This window comes from Podarcis melisellensis, assembly GCF_964234715.1.
Source record: "Podarcis melisellensis genome assembly, chromosome: 2".
In the NCBI taxonomy this organism is placed as follows: domain Eukaryota; kingdom Metazoa; phylum Chordata; class Lepidosauria; order Squamata; family Lacertidae; genus Podarcis; species Podarcis melisellensis.
In genome coordinates this window covers 60,744,400-60,771,724 of record NC_138529.1, presented here as the reverse complement: position 1 = coordinate 60,771,724, position 27,325 = coordinate 60,744,400, and the positions used below count along the sequence as shown (strand labels likewise).

The 27,325-nt window shown below is 42.7% G+C and overlaps 1 protein-coding gene and 1 long non-coding RNA gene across 5 annotated transcripts in view; one reads left to right on the top strand and one right to left on the bottom strand.

Annotated features, from left to right (window-relative positions):
* Nucleotides 1-27,325, top strand: part of FLT4 (fms related receptor tyrosine kinase 4) — an 88,020-nt gene that overhangs the window by 53,460 nt on the left and 7,235 nt on the right. For all 4 annotated transcript variants that reach the window (XM_081900842.1, XM_081900840.1, XM_081900839.1 and 1 more), the window contains exons 11-27: nt 4,386-4,527; nt 9,348-9,456; nt 11,341-11,700; nt 12,365-12,511; nt 13,689-13,820; nt 14,125-14,231; nt 15,226-15,361; nt 15,963-16,067; nt 17,858-17,971; nt 19,130-19,218; nt 20,193-20,349; nt 21,811-21,905; nt 23,247-23,369; nt 24,173-24,284; nt 25,053-25,152; nt 25,489-25,594; nt 26,278-26,417. In XM_081900842.1, the coding sequence (XP_081756968.1) occupies nt 4,386-4,527; nt 9,348-9,456; nt 11,341-11,700; nt 12,365-12,511; nt 13,689-13,820; nt 14,125-14,231; nt 15,226-15,361; nt 15,963-16,067; nt 17,858-17,971; nt 19,130-19,218; nt 20,193-20,349; nt 21,811-21,905; nt 23,247-23,369; nt 24,173-24,284; nt 25,053-25,152; nt 25,489-25,594; nt 26,278-26,417 (2,274 nt within the window). The remainder of the gene's footprint in view (nt 1-4,385; nt 4,528-9,347; nt 9,457-11,340; nt 11,701-12,364; nt 12,512-13,688; nt 13,821-14,124; nt 14,232-15,225; nt 15,362-15,962; nt 16,068-17,857; nt 17,972-19,129; nt 19,219-20,192; nt 20,350-21,810; nt 21,906-23,246; nt 23,370-24,172; nt 24,285-25,052; nt 25,153-25,488; nt 25,595-26,277; nt 26,418-27,325) is intronic.
* LOC309364103 lies at nt 12,449-27,323 on the bottom strand. Its single transcript, XR_014165735.1, has 6 exons — nt 27,224-27,323; nt 26,009-26,165; nt 17,575-17,649; nt 14,119-14,261; nt 13,760-13,849; nt 12,449-12,531 (listed from the first exon to the last, which is right to left on the bottom strand). It is a non-coding gene; the product is annotated as an uncharacterized lncRNA (long non-coding RNA).

Sequence of the window (27,325 nt, the reverse complement as noted above, 5' to 3'; positions counted from 1 at the left end):
GGATTGAAACTGCTGTGTTTGGGAAGGGAGAACATATCAGTACTGTATGGGTAGATGTACATTTTTGCCCTCAGAGTTGATTTAAATCAGGGAAATGTAATGCAGGCACAGGGGTGTTAAAAAGCAAAACAATTTCCCCACAACATGGCAGTGACAATCTGAATGAGGGGCCCTGTGGCTACTTTTAAATATTTTTAAAAGCTGGGGAACCTGAGCCCATAACTCCTGCATCAATTTCAAGTTTGGCCCTTCTGTGTCTGAAAACTGGTTAGGATCTAGGCCTAGTTTAAAATAGAGCTGAGAAGCAATTGTTCACAAACATGAACAGGCCAGCAGCTGCATGAAAAGGCAATTTGTAAAGTGGACTCAATTCAGCCATTTGACAGAAAAAGAACGAGAAATGCAGTGGTCTAACATGAAGAATCGCCTATAAATAAGTGGCTCTTCAGTCTTCACAGACATCTATCAAACCAAAGCTGCTTTGCCTGGTGCAGTTTGCACCATCTTAGGAAGCTGTAGAGATTTGTTAGCCTCTTCAAGAGATTTGTTTCTGAGCATGCTAGTGGCAGAACTCAAAACTTGCCTGCTGCTTGTCTGCAGGGACAATGAAGGCAGAAATTATTACCGTACAATGGCAGAGTTGTGAGGTTTTCAATGTGTGTGGGTTTTTCCTGCAGAAAATTTATGTAGCTGCCAGAAAATGTCTAGGTAGGAAGTGGCATCTAAGGCGTTTAATACTCTATTTAACAGAAACAGACTTAGAAAGATCGATGGGAGTCTGATACAAAGTTTTACAAAGATGTGTTTCAATGCCCTTGTTGCTTACCAGAACAATATCTCATAAAAACAAATCTATATGAGTACTGCTGTATAATTCATGCACCTCAGAAGGTTCTAGTAGTGCTAATAGATAAAGGGGTTTTTTTAATAGTCAGAATGCAGAGTGAGATGATCCAGTGGTTGTTGAAAATAAAACTAGATAAGAATATGTTTGGACCCCAAAGTGTTGGTGCAATGAAAAAAGGGGTATAATGTATAAAGAATTCCCTAGATGCCAAAATCCAGGTTTGGGGCAAGTACAGAAAAAGCTGCACAGGCAGTAAAATCTGAAATAGTTACAGTAGTGAAAGTTCCCAAATTATTGGTATAGGAACTCAAGAGTGGCTTGTTAGAGCCATGTGGCTAAGTTGGAGCAACCAGCTTAGCCTCTTCACATGCTGAGCTTCTCCCACAGACTAGGAAGAAACGATAGGCTTGATTACCTAGTTCCTCCCAAGGTGAGGGGAAGTGGGCATAACTAAGCCTGGCAAAACAGCTTACTCTATGGTATTAACCCCTTCATGTGTTAATTAGACTTAAGCAACTTGGTTATATGAGGCTGGTTATCCCACACAAAGAACTTATGTTACTTCAGTAAATTCCACAAAGGCAGAAGCTTGAAATCGCAAATCTGTCAAAGTAAAGTGTGAAAGCCTGCAAAAATGACTGAACAGTATGCTACCCCAGCAGTGGAACGTACGCTCCTGCCACCTAAATTGGGTGCGTAGGGCATGCCCTAAGGGGGCAGGGGTGGTGGGAGCCTGCTGCGCCCAGCCAGGCATGATAATGCTGCCTTGGCAGCATCCTCACACAGCACTGCCCGGCCGAGGAGAGGGGCAGCAACACTGCTGCTGTGACTATCCTCCTTCTCTCTGCCTCCCGGGTCAGACCTGGCCCAGGAGCTGGAGCCAGGCCCAATAAGGGAGTCTGGGAGGGGCGCCTAGTCATGCCCCTCTCAAAACTGTGCCCAGGGCCATGCTCCCCACACACTATACTGTACCTCTGTGTGACCCCAAGATCATATTTGATTCAAAGTGACAATGAAGCTTCAGTAAAAGCTGAGTGAATGTAGAAGTAGCAGATTCACGCAAGTTAAAGTCATAAGGCAGAATGCATGGAGCTGTTGTAATACTAAGTGATAGGAAGACTCATAAAAAGTTTTGGACTCCAAGATGCCTATGACTACATCAAGAAGCAGAGAGATAAAAAAAAGCCCATTAGATTGGGAGAAGAAGAATGTGTGAGAGAAAGAGAGAACAAGAATACAAAGCAAAGTGGTCCACTTTGTTTCGACTGTGTGGAGGGAAACAGTTCTTGGAAACATTAACACAGAATTGAAACATAGGGCAGCAGCCATTTAATAAATGAGAATTTACTGGCCTCCAGCATTTTAACTCCAAAACAAACCCCTTAGCGCAACGGTTCTGAGAATGTGAAGTAGGCCTGTCTCCAAGGAAACTTGGGCAGCTTGCTAAGAAAGGCTTGAACTGCTTGTTTTTCCCAGACTGTTTAGTATCTGTGCTTCAGCTGGGTGAGAAGCAGGGTGCTTATTTTCCCTGTCCCAAGCAATGTAGCCCAAAGAGCTGTGGAGGCTGCTAAAAAGGTAAAGGACCTCTGATGGTTAAGTCCAATCACAAACGACTCTGGGGTTGCGGCACTCTTCTCGCTTTACTGGCTGAGGGAGCTGATGTTTCTCCACAGACAGTTTTTCCGGGTCATGTGGCCAGCATGTGGCCAGAGCAGCACACGGAAACGCCATTTACCATACCTTCCCACCAGAGCGGTACCTATTTATCTACTTGCACTTTGACACGCTTTTGAACTGCTAGGTTGGCAGGAGCTGGGAGTGAGCAACAGGAGCTCACCCCATCACGGGGATTTGAACTGCCGACCTTCCGATCGGCAAGCCCTAGGCTCTGTGGTTTAGACCACAGCACCACCTGCATCCCTTGTGGGTGCCCCATAATTTTCCTTTTTCCCTTGCTGGTTGACTGGAGAAGCTTGTGGTGATTTGCAATGGCATTCAGCATGCACCAGAGGTTCTTTTCCTCATGGAGGCTCTGTTTGACCAGGTGTGACAGACTCTGGATGTGGCAAAAGTAGTTGTGGAACTGCCCTTAGAAACAAGGACAATTTATATGACCTCTATCTCTGTCTGAATGGTTATTGTGCAGGAGACAAGCTGCCTCCTGTTCCTTTGGGTACTGCTGGCAGGACATTTTACAGCAAAGGTCTATTATTATTGAGAAAGAAAGATAGAAAGAGGCCTCTAAGATAGAGAGGAATGTGACAGGGAAGCATTATTGACCCAGGAGGAAGTGGGGCATCTATAAAAATACTGATGCCGTAAATGTACTGTTTGACTGGCTGAGGAAACAAGGGCATTTCCAGTCCCATCAGAATGCTTTGTGGCCTTGTCAGGAAGGAGAGGAGTTGTTGAATTATTAGCACTGTCTCCCAAGGCCACAATCTTTATGCTTATCCCAGCTTCAGAGGATGCATCATGATTTCCTGTTGTTTAAACAGATTCTCACTCTTGTTATGGTACACTAAGTGTGCTAAACATCTGTCCCCTCATCTTCTCTAATGAAGGCATGTTGTTTGGGCGGAGGAGCACACTATCTGCCAGATGTTAATTTGGGTGCCAGAACTATCCAACACTCTCAGAAATGTTTTGGGCCACCACTTGTCCATACCTGGTCTACTGCATACACAGCAGTGCAGACACTTTATCCAGGTACCCACATTGCATTACATTTGAACCCGACTTTCCAGCAGACGCCTTCTGACACATGTTGCAGGATGCCACACCCTGTAGCATACTCTCTCTTAACTCTCAGTCAGTGTCCCTTAGATGCATATCAATCCCCTGACCTCCCACATTAAAAATTCTTTCAGGTTGTGTGCACACCATATATCTAACACGAGCATCCACACAGCACGGCATGAAGGCTATATTCTTCTCCTGCTTTTGCTCCCCAGACACTGGCACCCCATATGGTCAGGGTTCCAGGCAGAGGGAGGGGCAAGGTGCAGGGAGCTTAACTGTGCAGGCATGGCAAAGGAGCCAGTCCAGTGCTCTTGCCACACATCACCCTGCCTGCACTACCTTGAGCTTTCTGGACCTTACCACCCCACCAACTGCTGCTGGCTCCATATAACAATCTGATAGCTGTATATGAAATATCCTTTCATTTTTTACCCCCTTTTAAAGCAATCTAAGCTAGTGGTTATCACCACATGAAGTGGAGTGAATTGTTCACTACATGAAGAGAAGTGCTTATATTCCATCTCTTCTGACTCTCATGCTATCACTGGTGATCCTTGATTTCTCATACTGTGGGAGAGGGAGAACATTTTCTCTTTATCCGTTTTCTCTGTACCATGCAAAGTTTTATAAGGCCACCTTGTGCTCCCCCTTAGGCATTTTCCCTCTCCTCCTAATTATATTAGAGGCAGCATTGTATGTTAATGCCCTGTAATCTTCCCAGTAACGTCTTTTATTGGCTAACCAAATCTCCTGTTTCTCTCTGTCTCTTCTTCTTTCATGGCTTCTGGATAAATAGGAGCAGGAGGAGGACTGTCCGGCGCCATCAGCGAGACCGGATGCCCGAGTGTAAGGACTGGAAGGATGTGTCGCAGCTGGATGCTGTGAATGCCATTGAAAGCATTGACACCTGGACAGAGTTTGTGGAAGGAAGGAACAAGGTGAGGACACATGTTTCTCTTTGTCCTTTCTGCGTTGGAAAGAGGTAGAAGCACCTCGAGCTCATGAGACGGAGCCTTCTCAGGCCAAACCGTTTTAGCTGATTTTGCAGCATGAAGCCAAACTGTGAGTTGACTTCCATCGTGTGGTCAGTTATATTGCAGCTAAATGATTACACATTTAGTAATCAGTTTTTGTCTTATCTATACGTTTATATGAAAAACCAAAGCCAGTTTTGGATAACCTGTTAAGATCCTTACTACCAATTATGATACTTGAGAGAGGTATAAAATGTGAAGACTGACATTTCTGAATACATTCACATGAAATAAAAAATAGTTCACAATGCGGGGTGGGGGTGGGGGGAGGACTCTGAAGAAATGAAGGCTGCAGAGTGTGAAACTTCCATAGCTGTCATGTACTCCTAATATGGCTGACGTTACTCAAAGGTTAAGAATTCACCAGATTTATGTGAATGGCACTGGCAAATGTGGGGGCAAACATTGTATGAATGTGCAAAGGAAGGAATACTAGAGACAGTGATAATAATGATCTAAATTTGCATTGCTTTCAGTGAATTTAGCACTGAATGTATGCGTATTTAACAGAGTGATTTAAAAGGTGAACATTAAATTAGAAGGTATTGTCCACTGTGGTTGTTTAAAGACAGTTCCATGAGTCAGAGCATGGCTTTCTTCATAGAGGAATGAGGTCATCTATGAGCAAGCTGAATGGAAGGCAGAGTGCAGTGGAATATTTCAATACAATGAATATCTATGTATATGTTTATGTAAAATATTTCTAACCTGAACTTAAATACTGAACATAAATGCATCAAATTCCAAACTACCATAAAAACAAGCAGGAACCATGTTTATTTGGTGTTAGTGATATAGTAAATAACAGCAATCTTCATTCTTCAAAATAAATTCACTGCTGACATTCTATAAATGGCTGAGGAAAAACATGAATTTTGAGTTAGTGCCAAAAAGACAAAAGACATTCTGTAACTGGGGTGCCACCACAGAAGATGCCCAACAATATTCATTCCAAACTCCATTCCATAAGAATATATATCACAACTGTTTTTAAGACTCAGGCCAGCATTCTGATTATTAAACTACACTTTGTCCCACATTAAGCTAGATTCAGTGAAACTGCTGAAAAATAAATTTGATGTCGCAGTGGCAGAACCACCTTGGTCCTGCTAAATATAAGGGGTGGGTGGGAATTGGAATTGAGAACTTGAGGTGGAATGGCAGGGAGAACCCTTTTCCTATCCTTATTTTTTGCCCCCAAACTACTGTGCTTCAGCCATTTTTCTCCTGGTTGGAATTTCATAAAGCCACTCAGGGATGGTGGGACAGCTGAGGTAGGACATTTAAGGGGTAAAAAACATAGGCAACAAGAGTCCAACTCTTCCCTCTTGCTTAGGCTGTGCTTTCAGTCGCCCCACTCACCTGCCCCCTACTTTCTCTCGATTCAACTACCAGACTCAATGGGCCATTATGAACAGTTTGGCCCTGTACACTATCCCAGTACAAATATGTGGATCCAAGTGTATGAAGTGTTGCTTTGAAGTGTGAGAGGTTCCATTGGACATTGCACTATATTTCCTTTCTGGAATGATTTTTTTCCCTTTCTCTCCAGTCCTGATGCATGACTAGCTGGCATTTAAAGGCTGTTTCTTTCCATCCCCCCTGTATAAATGCCAGAGTCATGTGTGCTTTTCTATGACTAGTTTCCTGTTCTAGGTGACAATGTCAGTTACCAAACACGCGTGCATAATAGTGATGCAGGCTAAAGAACAAACAAATGGTTCCCAGTTTCCTGAAGTCACTTCCTGTTTTCATACACCCCTCCAAAATCACTTCCTGTTCCAATTTCAGTCAGGAGTTGGAAAGCAACGGAAAGGATGATGGGAAGGAGAGAGGCATGTTTCATGCTCTGATGCAGGCTGTGTTAATGGCTTATACCAAGAGACAGTCTGTTTTCTGAACCTATCCTAATAATAGACAAGTCATATTTGGTGATATTATTTGGGATAGTAATTTAACATATATTACATTCACTTCTTTTACTTTCCTTTCTCTCCTTCAACCCATTTCCCCCCCCCCTGCTTTGTCCTTTACAGGATCCATTGCCATATATATTTCTTTATTTCCTCCCCCCGCCCAAGTTACTAGTAGGGAAAGCAGCATGAATAGAAAACATTTGTAAATAACTTGCAATTCTGACTCAGCCAGTCAGCCCCTCAAATGCTTGGGCTCTGGTAATGCTCCTGGAGTGGTGAGTGGTGTCTCCAAAAGCTGTCTCGCATTTCCGTTATGTGATGGCATTTTTGCATTTGTTTATTTTATTCTTGTTAGCTACCTGAATCATATTCGGTGGAAAGGTGGGCTATATGTTTCATAATATGAGTATGCCAGTATAAGAAAATAGCTAGTCTTCTGGCCTTCAAAACTTTTGCTAATGGAATTGATACTCCAGAACATTAGGAAAGTCTCCTGTCTATGAACAGGTCGCTAGATGCAGCCCTGGGTACCACTATTTAAATTTGTTTGTTTCATTGATACCAATTCAAGTAGAGGAAGAACCCAAAGTTGCTGGTTTTTCCACTGAGCGACAGAATGGCTCTGCTTCCTTTCTTCTTCCTCTGTGGACAGTCTGACGGAATGGCTGCTACTAAATGACCACTGATGTGGGGAGAAACCTGATGGAGCTGGTTTCTCAGCAGAGCTAATGGAATGGCCCTGCTTCCCTCCTTCATTGCAACCTGAAGGAATGTCTGTTACAAGACAACAAACGAGGAATAAACTTCCCAGGGTTAATTGATTTCATTTGATGAATGAATTTCTAACCAGCCTTTCAGTTTACAAGAAGGATTCCCTAAAGCACAGACTGAAAGCCACTCCTATGTAGTTTCTGAACTAGAAGAAAGCAGGACTATGCGGATAGGTGGAATAGGCTTATAACACCAGAATAGTTAATTTCCAAGCATAGGTTATAAGACAAATTGGAAGCAATAGGAATTAAATCTAGATGATGGACATTGTGCATACCCTGTTGTGCATGGTTTTGTAGTTTTGTACTGTAGAATTTGTTAAATATTATATTATTTGGTTTATATTATAAACCAAAATATTATGTTAGTTTAATTGCACTAGCCAGCAGCTGTGTTGACATTTTGTGGACCACTGCATATATCATTAAAGGAACTGGAGCTATCCTTCCACAGATGATCTGCAAAGGTCAGCAGAGCAGATCCATCTTAGAGTGGGCTTGTCCACGTTTGAGCATTACTTAGTTCTTAATCCACCCCACCCCAATTCAAATTAGACTTCAGTGGTCTTTCCCATTCATACTAGCAGGCATTCTTTTGCGTTTGTTGTAGCCTTCTAATTTCTTGATTCTATTATGCCAGTTAAGGACTGACAGGGCATGCATGCAGGTACGTGCACCTTGTTTTGTTTTTTTGTTCCTTAACATCTTTGCCCAAGAAGTGTGCAAAAACACACTGTCAGGCAATCATAAATTTGCTTGTGCAGTTTTCTAGTTCTGTGGAAATCTGAGGGATCAAAAGAATATCAAAAGAATAAAATATCAAAAGAATACACACACACACACACACACACACATATATATATATATATATATATATATATATATATATATATATACTGTATATATATATATATATATATATATATATATATGAAAGAATGACTAGGCTCCTGACTCACTATTACTAGGATGCTGGAAAAGAAATGAAATCAATTGTAAAATTTCAGCACCCACTTTTCAGATGGCTGCCCAATGTAATTGGTGTAGAAATTTTTCATGTGCTTTGTTTGTGCAATTTTCTGGTTAATGCAAATCTGTGGGATCAAAGGCTGGGGGTGGGGTGGGGTGGGGTGAATCCTGCATTCAGGAGTACACCAAAAACAGTTACGGGCACAGCTGGAAAAGCAATGAAAGCACCGATGAAGTAGCAGGAATGGAAAGAGCAGTAGCAGAAAGTGACAATTGATTTACCCATCCAAAACACACCAAAACAAATGATCTGCAACCCTGGGTGAAGTGGTTTGCAGCCAAATTTTCCCCAGTTTATCAAAGTATCCCCATATTGCGTAAACCTAAATTTACAGGGGGAAAGCCCTGAGATTGGTGTTGTTTGAAATGTGGACTAAGCAAATTAAATGGGGATGCAAACAGCTGCAAACACACTGAACTGTAGTGTGGACAAGCCTAGTGGTCCCACCCATACATTTCTCATCTGTTGCTTTTCCTATAATTTGCACTACATCTGCAATCCTCTCTTTAAACAGGAACAAAAGATGGCATTTGTCTGGTGTACACCTCTTTGTTCCTGTCCTTGGCTTCTCCAAAATTCTGTGTCAGGTCATTATGCACCATCTGTTTGTGTATGGCTACTAACCCCCTTTCAGCCTACTTCCCTGTAAGCAGAATGGCAGCACATAAATAAAGTTTGCTGCCCCTGATTTAACCCTTTTTATTGAGGGGAGTGTCTCAGTGCAACAGCAGCATTTCAGTAAGGGAAGTGGTGAATGGAGATCACAGGACAATGCTGAATGATAAGCAAACTATCAGTGGAAACAAAATGAAGAGATAGGAGAAACTGGACATAAATTGAATGGGTGGTGCAAACATACCCTTAAATATTTCATCATGCAATTCCCCAGAGCATAAGAATGAAGCTAGAGCATCCTCTTCCTTCCTGGAAGGTTGGTAAGAAGCTGAGAAGTCTTGTGTTTCCATATTTTAAATGTCATTCATGTTGCCCATTCTGTTTCTTTACCAGACGGTCAGCAAACTTATCATCCAAGAAGCCAACGTTTCTGTCATGTACAAGTGTGCAGCCTCTAACAAAGTTGGCCGTGATGAACGGCTCATCTATTTCTATGTAACTAGTGAGTATCATAAAGCATGTATATTTTGTGGGGGGGGTCAGTCCTTTGTCTTTGCATCTGACCTTCGCTCACAGACCATTTGAATGGTTCATGAGTGTTTTTAAAAGCATTACTGCCATGATGTGCTCACAATCAGACAGCACTGTGTGTGTGTGTTTATATGGCCTCCTCCGGGACTGAACATACAGATCACTGAAAGACATGGACCTTTTAATAAGGCCTAGTGGTGAATTAATTTTTTTTCTCAGATTTCAAAATCTGTACAGTTTCAGATTATCAGATTTTTAATAATATAGGAGTTCCTCAAACTTTGTCAAAATGTTGAGTTTGAGGGTAAACCTCTAACTTTGGTTCTTATAGTTTAGTCAGTAGAGCCACACATTTGCCACCTCAATTTCTTTTTTATAATCATGATCAAAATTTGAGCTTTGTAGCTGAAAGATGAGTTTTCAAATTGGGATTTCACAGAATCATAGAATTGTAGAGTTGGAAGGAACCAACCGCCTGCAATGCAGGTGTCTCAACTAAAGCATCCTTAACAGATAGCCATCCAACCTCTGCTTTAAAACTTCCAAGGAAGGAGAATCCACTGTCTATAGAAGGAGACTGTTCCACTGTCAAACAGCTCTTACTGTCATAAAGTTCTTCCAGACGCTTAGTTGGAATCTCCTTTCTTGTAACGTGAAGCCATTGTTTTGGGTCCTAACCTGGAACAGGATAAAAGAATCTTGCTCCATCTTCCAAGTGACAGCCCTTTAGATGTTTGAAGATGGCTATCATATCTCCTCTCACTATCATCTTTTCAAAGCTAAGCATACCCAGCTCCCTCAACTGTTCCTCATAAGGCTTGGTTTCCATGCCCTTTTGAAAAATTCACTTTGCAGATGTTTATATTTGAGCATTCATCGTTTGATTTGGGATTTCATTTTTTCAAACTGGCTTCATCTGTAACAAAAACATGGGCCTCCACCTCCTTAGTAAAGTCTGCATCCAGAATAAAACATATCCACTATGAGATGTTAAAAAGCCAGGCTGGTTTCCACTGCAAATAAGAGTATGCAAGAGATATCCTGGAGCTAGAAAAGAGAAAATACAAACTCAGTTCCTCTCTCATGTTTCCTGTGAGCAGATATTTGCTAGTGAAGAGATCAAAGCTCCCTTCCACGAAAATGCTGGAGCATGCATTTCCCAAGTGTTCCTGGTGCAGTAGCACCCCCTAGTGCCCTGTCGCTGAATAGACTCTCTTGTGGTGTCCCAGTTTCATTACATATTTAGGAAGTTGGGTTTTTGTCTCTTTAACAGATTTCTTCAACCAAGTTTGGGACTACAACTCCCAGGTTTTGGATTACAACTCCCAGGAGCACCCAGTGGACTGTGCTATTTGAGTCAGCCTCCTGACACTGGTGTCACTTCCACTTCCCAGAGTAGAGCAGCACAGTGGCAAGGTTGGGGCTGCATGATTGCACCAGTGGGAGCTCCAGAGGGGCTCTGCTGGTGTGCCAACACAGCCCTGACCTTGCCACTCATAGTATAATAGTAAATCATAGTATAATAGTAAGTCATAAATCATATTATACTAAGACATAGTATAATAATAGTGATTTCCTCTTATAAGTGTTTGGATTGTGGTTTTATTCATTGGTGGCTTTTTTCATTCTTCTCTGTGTGTGGACAAAGCCAAACCTTTCATTCAACATATTTGAAGCGACCATTGTGCATGCATTTAAATAAACACATACAAGTAAGTGGTTTCTCCCATTCCTTAACCATACAGTCTTGAGCACATAGAATAGAATTCCATAAGCGTAGCCTGAGATTGAGACTTGTATTTCAACTTTTGCAATTCCGTCACACATCTGTTTCCTTGTCTTGTTTTCCTGGCAGCCATTCCAAATGGGTTTGAAATTGAATCGCAGCCTTCAGAAGAGCCCATTGAGGGGCAAGACCTGAGGCTAAGCTGCAATGCTGACAATTACACCTATGAGAACTTGCAGTGGTACCGACTCAACCTTTCGACGCTGCATGATGAAGAGGGCAACCCGCTGGTCTTGGACTGCAAGAATGTCCACCACTATGCAACAAAGATGCAAGGAGAGCTGCATTTCAAACCCAACTCCAATTATGCTGCTTTGACACTCACCATTCCAAGTATCTCACTAGAGGACGAAGGGGACTATGTGTGCGAAGTGCAAAACAGGGAGAACAGCGAAAAGCACTGCCACAAAAGATACATCTCTGTGCATGGTAAGGACCACTCTGAAAGTACTCGTCAGGTTAGTTGGCAGGACTTCATGATGCTGAAAGATGTATGGAAAAGAGAATGTGGTAGCAATGGCTATAGGGAATTTCAGCCACTAGGTTGGAGCCTAGATTGAGATATAATCTTTGGGCCACAGATTGATCCAGAAGGCACTTCTTTTTGGATCACATATTCTTGTTAGAATCCTGAAACAACATAGTTTTTACCAGAAGAAATAACAAGGGCAGGTGCTAGCCCTAATAGCTGGAGAAACATCAAGAAAAGGAGAAACTTAGATTAGGAGAAAGTAATAATTCGAATGCCAAATAAAATTGTGTCCAGTCATATGTCTGGTTTATTATTTCTGTATTTTTATGAGAGTGACTCATGATTTAAAATATCCAGTTTTACAATAATAAGGTTCATAGTGGTCCTGAACACTCCAGGAGTCTCATACTGGCAACAGCAGGAATCTTGTTAAACTGCTTACTAAAATTTCAAATATTGTTTCATGATTAACAAAATGCCCCCTGTCACAGCTGTAGTCCAGCTATATCAGAAGAACCAAATGTTTCCCACCCCTGCTATAGAGTGTTTCTTCTTGACTGTTCTGCCAAACTGTTTTTTTGTGGTTGAGCACCTTCATTTACCATAACGTCCTTCTTTTAGCTCTAGAGGTCCCCAGGTTGAAACAGAACCTGTCAAACATCTTGGTGAATGTGAGTGATTCCATAGAGATGCGCTGTAAAGTGGATGGCACACATATTCCAAACATCAGCTGGTATAAGGATGAGAAGCTTGTAGAAGAGGTCTCAGGTATGGCTGGTTGAAGATATCTGTGGGGGAGGGAATGAGTGGCACATGAATTTTCCTGCTTCCTAGTGGAGCCTTGCAAGGCTCTGGGTTGGGATATTCAAATTCAAATTCAGGCTGGGTTGTATGCCCAGGCAACGGTGTGTTGGTGCATTCAGTTCAGTTACATTTCAATTCAGTTACATTTATATGAATTACATTTATATCCTACCTTTCTTCCGTTGTGGAACCCCAGGCAGCATACATGTGGAATCCTTGTGGTCACCCATCCAGGTACTGACCATACCCAGACCTGCTTAGCTTCAGCGTCATGGGGCCTCATGTACCTTCAGCCCATCCCTTGGGAAATGTGGGCAGCAATCCCAAGGAACTATTTGCATGCATGTAAATGCTTGAGCAGTCACTTCTGTTTTTGCTACTGAAATTCTGATAACTATGGGGTAGGATAAGATTAAACAGCTTACCTCATCAGTCGTGTGCTTAAAAGCTGCAGGAAAATATTTGACTACATGCGCAATTCCCATTCACCAAAGTAAATGGTGCATTTGGACCCCAGTTTCATTCTACTGACCTACAGTGGCAAACCAATCAATTTTCAAATCTTTCTTAGAGAAGATTTATGCCATAAAGATCATGGAGAAAACAATTTGTTCTATGGTTTGTTACTTTACCATTAATGTGTGTCATGTTATACTCTTTGACCACTGAAAACCTCCACAAGCTTTTTCTATCTGTACGGCCTTCAGGAGCTATCTAACTAGTTTCTGACTTTTATCCATAATGAGGTTAGCTAAAATAAATTCCAAAAGAAAATTGGAAATTGTAAGAGCTGCAAAAATTAAGTGTTGCAGAACTGTGAATTGTGAAGCCACAACCTGTGATTTGTTTATATCTCCGTAATGGCACACTGCATTTTGTGAAAACTACGTATTGCCTCTGGGGGCTACTCTTTCACAAATATTACTTCATTGCTGGGGGATGAGGCATATGGAAGTGGCCAAGTGCTGTTACAACAGCATGTGGCGAGCAGTGGTGAAAAGGACTGGTCCCTGTTTGATTTCCATACTCTAATTTTAGTCCAGGCTTCCGCTTTGAACTAGGCCAAAGGCCTGAGGATCCCAGCCCTCCCTAGACACCACTAGTTCACACCTGAAAGCCCTTCCCCTTCTGCCTGTTTCAGGAATTGACCTGGCAGATTCCAATCAGAGGCTGAGTATCCAGAGGGTGAGAGAAGAGGATGCTGGCCTTTACCTGTGCAGTGTCTGCAATGCCAAGGGTTGTGTGAATTCCTCCGCCAGTGTCTCTGTAGAAGGTACTATTACTAACTTCAACCCCCTAAGCCTGTAGAGGGAAATGTTATTTGGAAAGAAAGCAAAAGAAAGACAGAGGGATCCCATCAGAATAAAGACCATGCCGAGACAACAGTGCAAGATTCATCTTCCTTAACCCAAACTATTAAAAAGAAATCATATTCTCCGATATTTATCCCAACTGGAAGGAAATCTGGAATATTCTCAACAATGTTTCCTCTGCTGTCTCTTGAAAATGCCCTTGGTTTTGTCATGTGCCTGCTTTATTCTCTTGCTAATTATTATGTGGTTCTTTCCGACCTGTAGGCTCGGATGACAGGACCAATGTGGAGATTGTGATCTTAATTGGGACAGGTGTCATTGCCATCTTCTTTTGGATTCTCTTAATCCTCATCTTCTGTAACATCAAGCGAGTAAGTCTCCTGTGATGCCTCCAACAGAGCCTGATTTGGTGAACAGCAAACAGAATCATGAGCAAGAGATGATCCCATAGAACCCATAGAACCTCAGGCCTGGGGCCCAAATGTGGCCTTCAATGACTCTCTATCTTGCCCTCTCCACAGGCCACACCTCCTCACTGGCCAGTCTTCATGCTTCAAGTGGTTTTGCTTGGCTGGAAAGTGTCATTGAACTCTGATAGTGCCTTTTGCTAGCCTTAATGGATGAAAGAGAGAGCTGTACAAGTTTATGTAGAAACTAGCCTATTACACAAAGGTCAAATTCCACCTCCACCCACTACTAGCATGTGGCCCTTGGAATGTTGCCCAGAAGGGAATGTGGCCCTAGGGATGAAAAAGGTTCCCTGTCCCTGCCATAGGATGGCTTTGTCTCCCTCCTCTACATTCCCACTGTCTTATGTTTGCAGTTCACCCCATTCACCTAAGGTAGAGAAGTATCTGGTTTCCAGCAGAATGAGAAATCACCTTGGTAACCACCACTGAATACAGATTGCATTGCCATGGGAGGGTAACCAAGGATAAGCCATCTTGGATGCCTTGGCAGAAAGGCGGTATATAAATGTAAAAAATAAATTAGGGCTCTCCTTTTTTAATAACTGCAGACCCATAGAATCATAGAATTGTAGAGTTAGTTTCCTTTGTTTCAACATTCTGGTTAGTTTAGCTGAAGGATGAACCCTTGTTGTGTACAATTTCTTGTGAAGGAAATGATTTAGAGGGAATTGCAATATATCCTGAGCTAATAGTAACAGTTTTGTTTCAAACATGGGCCCCTTTCTATTGGGATGGGGGACTGAGACATGGATGTTGAAATGTCAGACCATCTACTTCCCCCTTTTGCTTTGTCAAGCAAAGCCCAATGTATAGGTTCAAGGCATGAGGGAAATTGCACAGTAATAGGGGCCCATTGCAAAACAACAGATTTACCAGCATCTCTCCCTCCCCGCAGCCTGCTCATGCAGATATCAAGACGGGCTACCTTTCTATTATCATGGACCCAGGTGAAGTTCCCTTGGACGAGCAATGTGAATACCTGCCCTACGATTCCAGCAAATGGGAATTCCCTCGGGAGCGACTTCGACTCAGTAAGGTTCAGCATGTTGTTTGCTGCTAAGTGAAGAATATGTTTAGTTCTCTTTTTTTTCTCCTTTCCAGCTTGCCATTGCAAATCCAATTGCCATTTATGAAAGTTGGTTTGCACCACAAAATAACTAAAGAAGCCAGTGTCTATTCAGTCTCAGAACACAGCACATTCTAGAACAGCCCATACACCCAGCTTATTTAGGGCTGCCAGAAATGCAGGCATTGATGGAACAATGATGAAGTTCTCATACCTATGCAGTATAGCCTCACCTTTCCCATGCGCTCTGGTCAACAGCAACAAAAAAACGACACCTCATTTTCAGCTATCTGTTTCCTTCCTCTGCTTTGTTGACTCTGCGTCTGTCTCACTTCCTCCCCTCTCTCTAAAAATACAGCCACCTGGAGATGGTGAAAATGCCATTCTTTCCTCTTCCTTTTTTCACACCTTTTCTTCTTTTTTGTCCCAGTTTCCTGTTTTGTTTTGATCCCATTCAATGACTGTTACAGTCATTACATGAAATGAGTTCATCTAACTGCACCCTGGCCATTTTTTTTTAAAACGCTGTCTCTCTTCTCCCCCCCAAAAAAACTTTCTTTTTTCAGGTAAAGTCCTGGGCCATGGAGCCTTTGGGAAAGTGATGGAAGCCTCTGCATTTGGAATTAATAAGAGTAACAGCTGTGAGACAGTAGCAGTAAAAATGCTCAAAGGTAGGCGTAATAAATGACATCTAAGTATTACTTGTCTGTCTAAAGTCAAAACAAAACAGATAGGTAGCCGTGTTGGTCTGCCATAGTCAAAACAAAATAAATTCCTTCCAGTAGCACCTTAAAGACCAACTAAGTTAGTTCTTGGTATGAGCTTTCGTGTGCATGCACACTTCTTCAGATACCTATCTGTAACTTGTCTGTCTAAAAACACTCACTTGGTTAATTTTTTCTTTCTGGAAGTCCATTTCTCCATGATTTAAGCAAATTCCTCATCATCTCCCAACCCTAACCCCAATATGTTCTTCTGCCAGCAGGATCCACTAAGCTGATCTTCCTCCGTAGAAGTAATTAGCTATAGCCTTTTCTGAATCTTCAGTTTCTTTGCCTTTGACTGTTTGTCAGTCAGTAACTGCTAAACAGTGTCCCATTCCTCCCAATACAGCTGGGCAGGGAGTGAGGGGAAGGTGGCCTTCTTCAAACAGAGCTGACCTACAGAGGCTCTAAAAGTCAGATCAACATCAGATCCAATAAAATGAGGGCAGAGAGGATTCTCCATAACCCGTTAATATAGATGACCCAAGTGATAACTTGGGACCCATGGAACCAGTTGGTGAGCCAGCTGTTTATATTGGTAAAAACCATTTTGTTATTGGATTATCAGATGGGTACTCAATACCATGGTAAGTTGCCACTAGGTAAACTGTCATCTCTGTTCTCCCAGTGGGCCAATGAGTCTCAGAAAAAAATGTTACAGTGCCCAAAGATTGATTACAGGAGAGAAAAAGATCAGCTGAGATAATGCAGATGATAACAAGGAGGAAACAGATGTAAGTGACATACTCTAATGGAACAACAATAGAATAGTTATCTCAGTAGACAAGAATAGCGTTGCTCAGATTCTCCAGGTAGGAACCTTCATATAGCAGCTGTTCAGGGAAACCTCTGGGTATACCTTGCGCTGTTTGTCAGAATTAACCACGGTGCTGCAGTCAGGCATTAAGCTGTGGTTCCATCTGTCACAATCAGAACCAAAAAGAATCCAAACCCCTTGAAATTAGAGCTTTCCATAAATGTTTGTAGTCATAATTTCAAATGGCCAAGAGCAATTCAGGTAGGGATTTCTGCAAAGGCCACCCAATGTTCCTGTTCCATCTCCAGGGCTTGTGGACATCCACACTTGGTTTAGGGGACATGGGGGTGGGAAGTCTGGCTGCATGAATAGAACTTAGCACTACACTGAATTCCACCCCATATTTATAATTATTTTTCTTAAACTTTCTTATAATAGCAGAGCATGACACATTTTAATGTACTGGCACTGCCGTACAGGCCCAGTGAATGTATGATGGTGGCTGCATTGTATGGCATTCTTAAAGTTCAAGCCTATACATGTTTTCTTAGAAGCAAGTCCCATTGAGTTTAGTGTGAGTACATTTACTCCCAATGTACTGAGCTGAAAGAGGCAGATGTTTGAATAACTGGTGTCAACAAACAAATAATAACTTACTGACAAGAGAAGTTGTCCATGCTATGTAGTTGCAAAGACTACGCTTTCCTCTCCTCTCTCTTAGAAGACGGGATGCTGAATGAAGAAATTAATATTTTGTTTTGGATGAATCATATCAAGCTTTGCAATGTAACATTTGCAAACAATTTCTTAAAGCAAGCTATAGCTATCTATCTATCATCTATCTATCTATCTCAGGAATGGTTTTGGGTGACAAACATAGATATGAGCTATCAGGATGCTAGAAGTGGCAATTAAGGGATAATTGTAACATTGTTTTCAGAGGGAGCTACTGCAAGTGAACACAAAGCACTTATGTCAGAGCTGAAGATCCTCATCCATATTGGAAACCATCTGAATGTGGTTAACCTGCTGGGTGCCTGCACCAAACCTAACGGTAAATATTGCAGCCAAAGCCAGGGAGGAGGGGATTAACAGTGTGAATGCGGTTAGAAAGACATGGCACCAGCTTGGGATAGAAATAGTCACAACTCTATTGCCACAGGCATTGGGCAAGGATCCTGAATCAGCTAACCCAATTGCTGACTGATATCGCCAAAGAGTTGTACAAGGTGAGAGGGTAGCCTCCACTGATGCAAATCTAACAAGGAAATCCCACCAAGATGCCATTCAGGACGCCATTCAGCATGTTCTGTGGTCCAGGTTTTTGGATAGAACCCTACCCCCTTTACCAGATTACCTTGAGTTTAGCCTGATATTTGGGGGGTGGAACACCTACCCAGCCCAAGCTTTTGTCTAAGCAGCCAACCCAATGCCTTTTTCCACAAAAGTGACAATTGCTATGAGGAAGGCAAAAAACCCCAAACTGGCCCGATACATCTGCAGGCAAATTCCTTCCTGCTCATGAATACGATGACTGAGAAATTCAACAGCAGGGTCCTGTACATGCGCTGCCCTTTTCCCATTGGGCAAAGCCACAAAATACAGAGAGGGTAGGTGGGATATCCGTTCCGGACTGTGCTGCTGGATAGTAATGCAGCCGACTTTTATGCCACACTGACATCAGCTAGATGTGTGGGGTGATGACCTCCCACCCTTGGTCTCCCTAGTTCCGCACCAGGCCACAACTGCTGCCACTGTCTTGATCACCTTGCATGTAAAAGAAAAATGGTACGAGAGCCAGTCCACATTGTCCCTGTACAGCAGGATAGGGAACCTCAGGCATAGAGGTCAAATATGGCCCTCCAGGCCTCTCTGTCTGTCCCTTGAGACACTTCCTGATGCCACATTGCCCCTGCTCTGCTTCCTCCTTGAATGCTTTTACCAGGCTATAATGTATATTTGAATTCTGATCATGCTTCTTGCTCACCCTGATGGGGCGTGTTTCAATAAATTAACATTTGTTGCGCCACCCACTTTTGCTCCTGGCCCTGCCCACCACTCCCTGTGGCCTTCAGAAGCTTGTCTAGAGAGGAACACAGCTAGAAGAATGCCTTGCACATGTGGGTAGTATGGTGTGAAAGACAAGGCAATACAAATTTCTCACGCTTAAGACTGCCTGAAACACACTTTCTTCTTGACTTCTCTACTGCAGGTCCCCTCATGGTTATTGTTGAATTCTGTAAATATGGAAACCTCTCCAATTATCTGCGGACCAAACGGGAAGGATTCAGTCCTTATAGGGTATGTGACACATTATCTTGGCAATAATTCTAACTCTGTTTTCATAGGATAGGCTGAACATCATCATCATCATCATCATATCATTGAAGAAAAATCACTTGCTTAAGCATGTTTCAGTCCCTCTAAACACTATGGCTTGGTGTGTAAATAAAAAGGCTGAGGTGCCAGCTAGATGTGATGTTTGGACATAATTCTGATGTACAAATGTAAAGTGTCAAAAACAATCTAAAGTAGAGGAGGAGGAGCTGGAAAACTGCTGCTGCTTCCCCTGCCCTTGTCCACAGGTTTTGCCTCCTTTACTGTGTCCCCCAATTCAGTCTAGGGGCCTGCGCTGGAGAAAGGAGATGAAGGGGGTTGTGGTGTTAAGAGCGACAGGACAAACCATGATCCAGCATCCTTCTTCACCTGCTCTGCTCTTTCTGCTTCACACTTTACCCTGCCAGGAGGCCCATAGGCAGCATACCTCCAAATGTCAGTTGCAGGAGAACAACAGTGGTAGAGGGCTGCTGCCCACATGCCCTGTTTTTGCAGTCTTCCCAGGGGCATCTGGTAGGCTGCTGGAATAGATGGACATTTGTTCAGGGCTCTCCTGATGCTCACCATAATACTTTACAGCTCAGTAACAAATGAGCCTTCTGACAGCTGGGTCTGCTTCTAGTCAGTTGCTCCTAAGTGGAGGTTAGAGCTTCTGGGCTGCTTAACCTCATCTGAGATTGAATCACTGCAGCATGAGCATGAAGGCTTTTCCACACTTCCACTTGTGCCATGCCTAAAAAGTATGGATTCAAGCAGTTTTCCCCTGGTCGTGCTCCTTTCCAAAGGAAAACCCAGTGTTTAGTGATAGGTCGGAACAAATGGCAATCTGGGGGAAACCCAAATTGCTGTTTGCTCAGATTGAGCACTAAAGAGAGGGAGGTGTGGATAAGCCCACAGTCTGCCTCATGGTAATCCTTGTGATGGGGTGTGCTTCCTAGGAAAAATCTCCCCGACTACGCGTCCAAGTTCGTTCTATCGTGGAAGCTGTCAGAGCAGACAGAAGGAGTCGGTCTGGTACCACTGACAGTGCAATTCTTAATAGACTTCTGATGAACAAGAGCCAGGCAGCACCGCCACCACCACTCATACAAGAAGGTAAAGAACTCGCTGAATCTTCATGGGTGGAGGGGAGCAAGGAATTGACATTTAGGAAACTTGAAAGAAAGTGTGCAGGATTTCTTTAAGCACATGTGAGGGTTGGGCCAGTGGCAGAGTGGATAATGTTCCCTTTTAGAGACCTGGAAGCAGATGGAAAGGGAGGGAGCCAGACTTTATGGGTATTCATCACAGTTCACATGCAAGGTAGGAAGAACTTGAGGAACCAAAAAGAATGTACTGAAGAGGAAGCTGGGGGCATTGGTCCTTAGTGACCCTAGTCTGTTTAACAAGTGCAAAGGAGTACAGCCTGCACAGCAGCCTACACTGAGTTTATTGAGAGGTGCAAAGGGTAAGATTCCACTCTGTTCCTTGACCATAACAATCTAGGTTAGAGAGTATGGAACAAAGTCATGGAGGGTCCTGGACCTCCCCTTGGAGGCCCTTCACCAGGCAGTCAGATGACCATATATCATGTGCAACTTAAATGTGTGCCTTGTATAGAAATTTTGAGGGCATTAAAAACATTGAATACCAACAATATTTTTAAAAATTAAAGAGCTTTATACAGCTTTACAACTGCACAAACATAAATAATAATTGTTCTAAGTACTGCATGAGGACAGTAACAAATTCAAACACAGTCATACAAAATGCATAATGTTGATTAGTAAATATAGATCCAATTCTCAGACCTTTCCTGTTTCTCTGTTAGTCTCCCAAAGCTTTTGTAGGAGCAAAGGAATCCCTTCTAAAGAGAATGATTCCTAGGCTTTCCTAGTACAGTAAATCAGTGTTCTTACCCCATGAATATATATAACTTTCCACAATAAGCTACAGAACTACCTAAAGATGATTAGCCCCTGTTCAAATGGCAAGTTTATAAATCTACAAAGGTCAGCAATCTGCAATGTCTTAATCCGGCAGTACCTCAGCCAAGTAAAATGATTTTCCTGGAGGCAGGCAGTTTTCCTATCTGTCTGGCACTGAAATACAGTTTTCTTCATCAGGAAGATACTAAGCCCTGTCTTTATTCTCAGCTATAGGCCTCACATCTGCTTGAAGTGTCTCTCATAATTAATAGCTCTGTAGGTTTCAGTACCACCTTTCCATTTATGCAGAGACAATGTCCCTAGTGCAGAGTCCTCATCAATTATAAAGTCAGGCTGTGCTTTCAGCAACACAAATGGTTAATGATAATCATTTTTAATATCAGGCATACAGCTACACAGGCTTAATTTCTGTTGAGCTTGTACTTAACCATGCATAGCTTTGTCTTTGATTGCCATCACTGATCCCAGTTATCTGTCCCTACTTAGCCAGCAAGTCTAAGATTTCTCTAGGACACTCTAAAAGAAAATCACTTTAGTCTAGGCAAAAGCTGGCTGACCTGGAGATAGTTGTCTTTTTCACTGCCACAAACCTTCAGAATATAACTTCCTTTTTTGCACATTTGTACAGTGGATGATTTGTGGCAGAGCCCTCTGACAATGGAAGATCTGATCTGCTACAGTTTCCAGGTGGCACGTGGTATGGAGTTTTTAGCTTCCAGAAAGGTAAGCACTCCACATACTTATCCTGACTCCCCTCCCCCGCCCTGCCCTTTTTTTTTTTTTTGTCTGCTATCTTAACAGAGGGGATATAATAAGAGATTTATAAAACAATGTGTGGTGTGAAGAAAATGGGCAGAGAGAAGCATTTCTCCTTCTCTTGTACTAGAACTTTTGAGTCATCCAGTGAAGTGGACTGACAGTAGATTCAGGACAAGTAAAAGACGGTACCACTTGAGAAACCACATAATTTGTGCTGCCACAAGGTGTGCTGATGGCCATGTACACACTTTATACACATTCAAGAAGGAGCAGTCTAACCATGTTTTTTAAGCCATGGTGGATGATATTTAGTACATCCAATTTGAAAGACAGTACCCTGTATGCTAAGGGATGTGGGTGGCGCTGTGGGTTAAACCACAGGGCCTAGGACTTGCCGATCAGAAGGTCGGCGGTCCAAATCCCTGAGACGGGGTGAGCTCCCGTTGCTCTGTCCCTGCTCCTGCCAACCTAGCAGTTCAAAAGCACGTCAAAGTGCAAGTAGATAAAAAGGTACCACTCTGGCAGGAAGGTAAACGGCATTTCCGTGCACTGTTATGGTTCGCCAGAAGCAGCTTAGTCATGCTGGCCACATGACCCAGAAGCTCTACGTCGGCTCCCTCGGCCAATAAAGCGAGATGAGCGCCGCAACCCCAGAGTCAGTCACGACTGGACCTAATGGTCAGTGGCCCTTTACCCTTACCTTTACCCTGTATGCTAATTGTGATCTTGTTCTCTGAGTGTGTAGTAAAAACTGCACCATCCACAAACAAGGGGGAGGTAGTGGCATGCTTGGACAATCACAAGGCTTGCAGAAGTACAAAAAAATCATTTGAAAAAATCCATAAAGGGAGGGGGTGGATCCCAAAACAGTCCAATGAAGACCGAGCATGGTCAGTGGAGACAACAGGATGCAGACAGATTGCTGGGCAAGAGGAACAAAAAATGAAGGGGGTGGAATGGAGTATGCTGGATAAGGGCATGGCTGGCTGGAAAATTGATCCACGCCGCCATTGTGTGATTGTATTCCAGTAGAGGGCTGTTGCTTTCAAGCCCGGCCTGCTCACATTGGGTGACTTGAGAGCACTTCCCAAAGGAGCTATTACTTGTCCTGAACAGATGGATTACTAGAATATCTTCATAGGATCAATGATCTGCTTTTGACTTACTTTGAGAGAAAAGGTCTAACTGAGACTTCTGTACTTGTTCATAGTTTCTGATACCCCATCTGTCATTTCCACACTGGAATCTATATTCCTGATGATGTCTCCCCTTTGATGTCTCCCCTTTTGTTTCCTTTTCCTTTAGTGCATCCATAGAGACTTGGCAGCACGCAACATCTTGCTATCAGAAAACAATGTGGTGAAGATCTGTGACTTTGGTCTGGCTCGGGACATCTATAAGGATCCTGACTATGTCAGGAAGGGCAGCGTGAGTTGTGGGTCATAGATATGGGGAACTGGAATCGGCTTTAAAAGTTTATAATCAGTCAGTGCCTTCAGTATATGTTTGCTTATGACCAGTTCTTACTGAAATACAAAGAGGATGTTTATCGTCTGTTCTTATAGTTGATACGAAGAGGAATGGAGTAGAGAAATAAAATGGTTAAGAGGCTTTGTCTAATGCACTTCCTTGGCACAAAATATGCATTTTGTTCCGTGTAAGAGAAAGACAGTATAGAGGGTAGCACTTAGCCTTGCCATCTGTAGTGTAGGGCTACTTGATTTCACCTGTCATCTGCAATAAACATCATGCTTCCCTCACCTGAAAGATGTTCATATGTTTTCTGCTTAGCTGTGCATCCTCAACTGAATTAAAGCCTAGGTCCCTATAACTGCTTTTGCTCACAATTATTTATTGCTACACTTTGTATACAGTATTTTGAAACATGTGTGCAAAACATCAGCTTTCTATCTGTTGTGGAAGTATTCATAACCTCATTGAGTTGGTGAGTGAATGAAGCCCAAGCATCTAAGGATTGCAACTCCCATGATTCCTGGGGCTGATGGCCAGCAACATCTGGATGGCCACAGATTAACCACCTCTGATCTAGGTAGATAATATCAGGCTACAGCTTCCTAATCTGCACCTAAATAGATATTCACTTGATTTGGTGCCTGTCTGCATGAGCCACTATAGGATGTTCAGAGATTTTCCTGTGGGTTTTCTTATTTAGTTGCTATTAACCTTTTTCTGAGCTGTAATAGCCATTCACATTTATTTCTCTTCCATAGGCTCGTCTCCCACTAAAGTGGATGGCTCCAGAAAGCATCTTTGACAAAGTCTACACCACCCAGAGTGATGTCTGGTCATTTGGAGTCCTCCTATGGGAGATCTTCTCACTAGGTGAGCACTGATGAACTCTCCCCTGGGCCACCCATACTTTTAGATGCATGTGACTTTGAAGGTAGCGTGCTGGAAGGGCCCCCTAAGTCTCCTTATTTTTCCTACCTTACCACTCCAGTTACATCTATCCTGCTAATTATTTTGCGTTGTCATGCTTGTGCAAGGACTTCCACCTAAGGAATAGGACTCTTTCTCTCCACGTGAACCCCAACCTCCCCAGCTCTGTTCTGGGGGGTTCCTCTAACCATCCAGAGTAAATTGGGAGGGAGCTTGGGGGGAGGTAGAGAGAGGAAGTCCCATTGAGCAGGTAGATGCAACACTTTGCTACATGTGACCTGCAGCACACCTGCTTCGTGCATTACAAAGCCTACTTTCGGATCTTAGCACCCCTGAATGCATATCCCAGAAACCTCCTGTCTCAAATTTATCAACTAGGTTTCATTTCTATAGAATTTCTTTACAGAAAGTTAGCCTTTCCTTTTTGTGCATAGATAAAGGCCTAAACTAATATTGACTAGTTCTTGAGCAACATTTTTATTCCAGTACTTGTAGCTTTGGCCCTGTCTAAGTAGGCTACTTCAGATTCCTTAAAGTGAGTCTAAAATAACAGGTGAGACAGAGGAGCACTCACACATCAGGGATATCTCTGTGAGTTCTCTCACAGTGTAAAAGAACAGATGGGGCATTTTTGCAGATGCAAGAGTGCCTTCTTCCCTTTCATCTTTCCTTCATGCCCCTGCCTGACAATCTGTGGATTATCTTCTTCAGGTGCCTCCCCATACCCTGGAGTCCAGATCAATGAAGAATTTTGCCAGAGACTGAAAGATGGCACCAGGATGAGAGCTCCAGAATATGCCACTGCAGAAATGTGAGTCAGAGCACTTGAAAACATAGCCAGCAGCAAAAAAATAAAAATAAATACTGTGGTCAACAAAATATAGATCCATAGAGGTTCCCAAGGTCTGAAGCATATTTTCTTCCTCTGCTTTGGCTAGTGTGCTGGAGGTTCAACATGATATAGCCATTTAAACTGTTTCATTTGTTTCTGTAGTAACACTTCTGGTGCTGAAGTCCAGCATTTACCTTAAGGAGAGGCTTTCCCTTTGCAGCAGTTTCCAAATTCTAGCTTTGTATCTGATTGACAGTTATAGGATGAAGAGATTGATCAGCTTTATGCAAAGGCTTGTTCTGTTTTTCTCTGCAGTTACCGTATAATGCTAAGCTGTTGGTATGGTGATCCCAAGGAAAGACCAACATTCTCAGACTTGGTGGAGATCCTGGGGAACCTTCTTCAGGAGAATGTCCAGCATGTAAGTTCTTATTTGTAATCATAGCTCAGAAACCAGCTGCAAAAGGAGTTATTTCTTTGGTGAGCTGCTGAGTAAACATTTAGATACAGTGGAGATGGGGAGCCTTTTTGTCTGGCAGCCCAACTTTGACAGTTGAATGTGATTAAGTTTAGAAGACGAGTATCAAATCTCTTTCTTTCTTTCTCTCTCTCTATTCAGAGAGGTTTTTTCAACACACATGCTGCCCTCTTTTACCTTAGTGTCTTTCTAATTGTGCTTGGGAGAAAGCTTAAAACCAGAAATTGTTTCACAAATATATATCCTTACTTATCTTGCCTGTCTTGTATCCCAGGACATTTGGTACAATCGGACTGTGGAGTTGATGCCACCAGAAAATAGTTAAATGGGTTGGATGACAGAAGTGGGTGTCCTTACCTTTTATTTGCAAGTCAGGAGATGGGGAGATGAAAGCATTGTTTCACTTTCTGATATAAAACAGTTTGATCTATTTGCTTTCCTTATGAAATTCATCTACCCATTATTCCTCAGAAGTATGTGTCTGCACAGCCGTTAACAGCTACCCTCTTTTTTCCTGGAGGAGAAAATGGGAGCAGGGAGAGAACTATATTCACTCTCATTGTTGCTGCTTCTGGCAAATTCTTCAATTTTCCTGGCACATAACTACTTATTTAAATTCCCATTAGGAAGGGAAGGATTATATCCCACTTAATGACTCTCAGAGTTCTGAAGATGATGGCTTCTCCCAGGTAGCTTCCTCCATCCAGCAGAATTCTGATGAAGAGGAATTTGACTTGAGGATGCACTGTCACAATATAGCAGCAAGGTAAGTCCCTGCTGAATCCTGGAAGAGTCAAGCTGAGAGCTGGCCAAACTAAGAACAAAGCCTTTTAGAAAGGCAGTATTATCTCACATCAAACATATATCATTAGGCTACGAACAATATTTTCAGCCATAATTACTTCTCATGGATGTTATGCATTTGACTTGGACCCCTGCCCTCCCCAAAATACAGTTTATCTGTTGCTTGATAATAAAACAGCAAGATTTGCTCTATACATGTCCAGATAATATACATGTGGGACAATAAATACTTTTTGCTAGACTGGAAAAGGTGGGTACCCCAAGCACTAAAAAATGGAAGGCCATTGATGCACAATATTTGTCTTCATCTTGGAGATGCAAAGTGACAGTGGCTATGGGGGTGGCATAGGAAGAGAGACTTGTCATTTCCACCCAAAGCATCAACATCCCCAGTGACAGCTGGTGAATCCTGCTTCATGTTGCTACATTTAAATCACTGCTGTACTTACCAAGGTTATGCTAAGGGATAAACCAGGCACTCTATGCAATATATTTGTAGCAGTGGAAGAATGGCAGGGGGAGGGGGGTTCTTAAAATTTCCCTGCCATCCATATTCCTGTTCAAAACCAGCCCTCAACCAGCTTTTCATCCTTGAGGACTGGGAAAAGTGGCTTCTCCCAGGCTACTTTTCCTTTCCTGAAGTTACATAAATCTGTGTGCAATGTCTACTTAGGCCTTAAACATACTTCCTGAGGAGCAAGGGGAAAGGGTAATAACACATTCAGACCGTGCTAGCTTTTTTCTGCAGAATTTTATGTTTTAACTGACCCGGTATTGCTGACCAGAAGAGCACAAAGTGAAGATTTCTTTATTTAATGTGTATGTTCCACCAGTATCTTTTCTGATTCACCCTTTACTTTATGTCCTTTC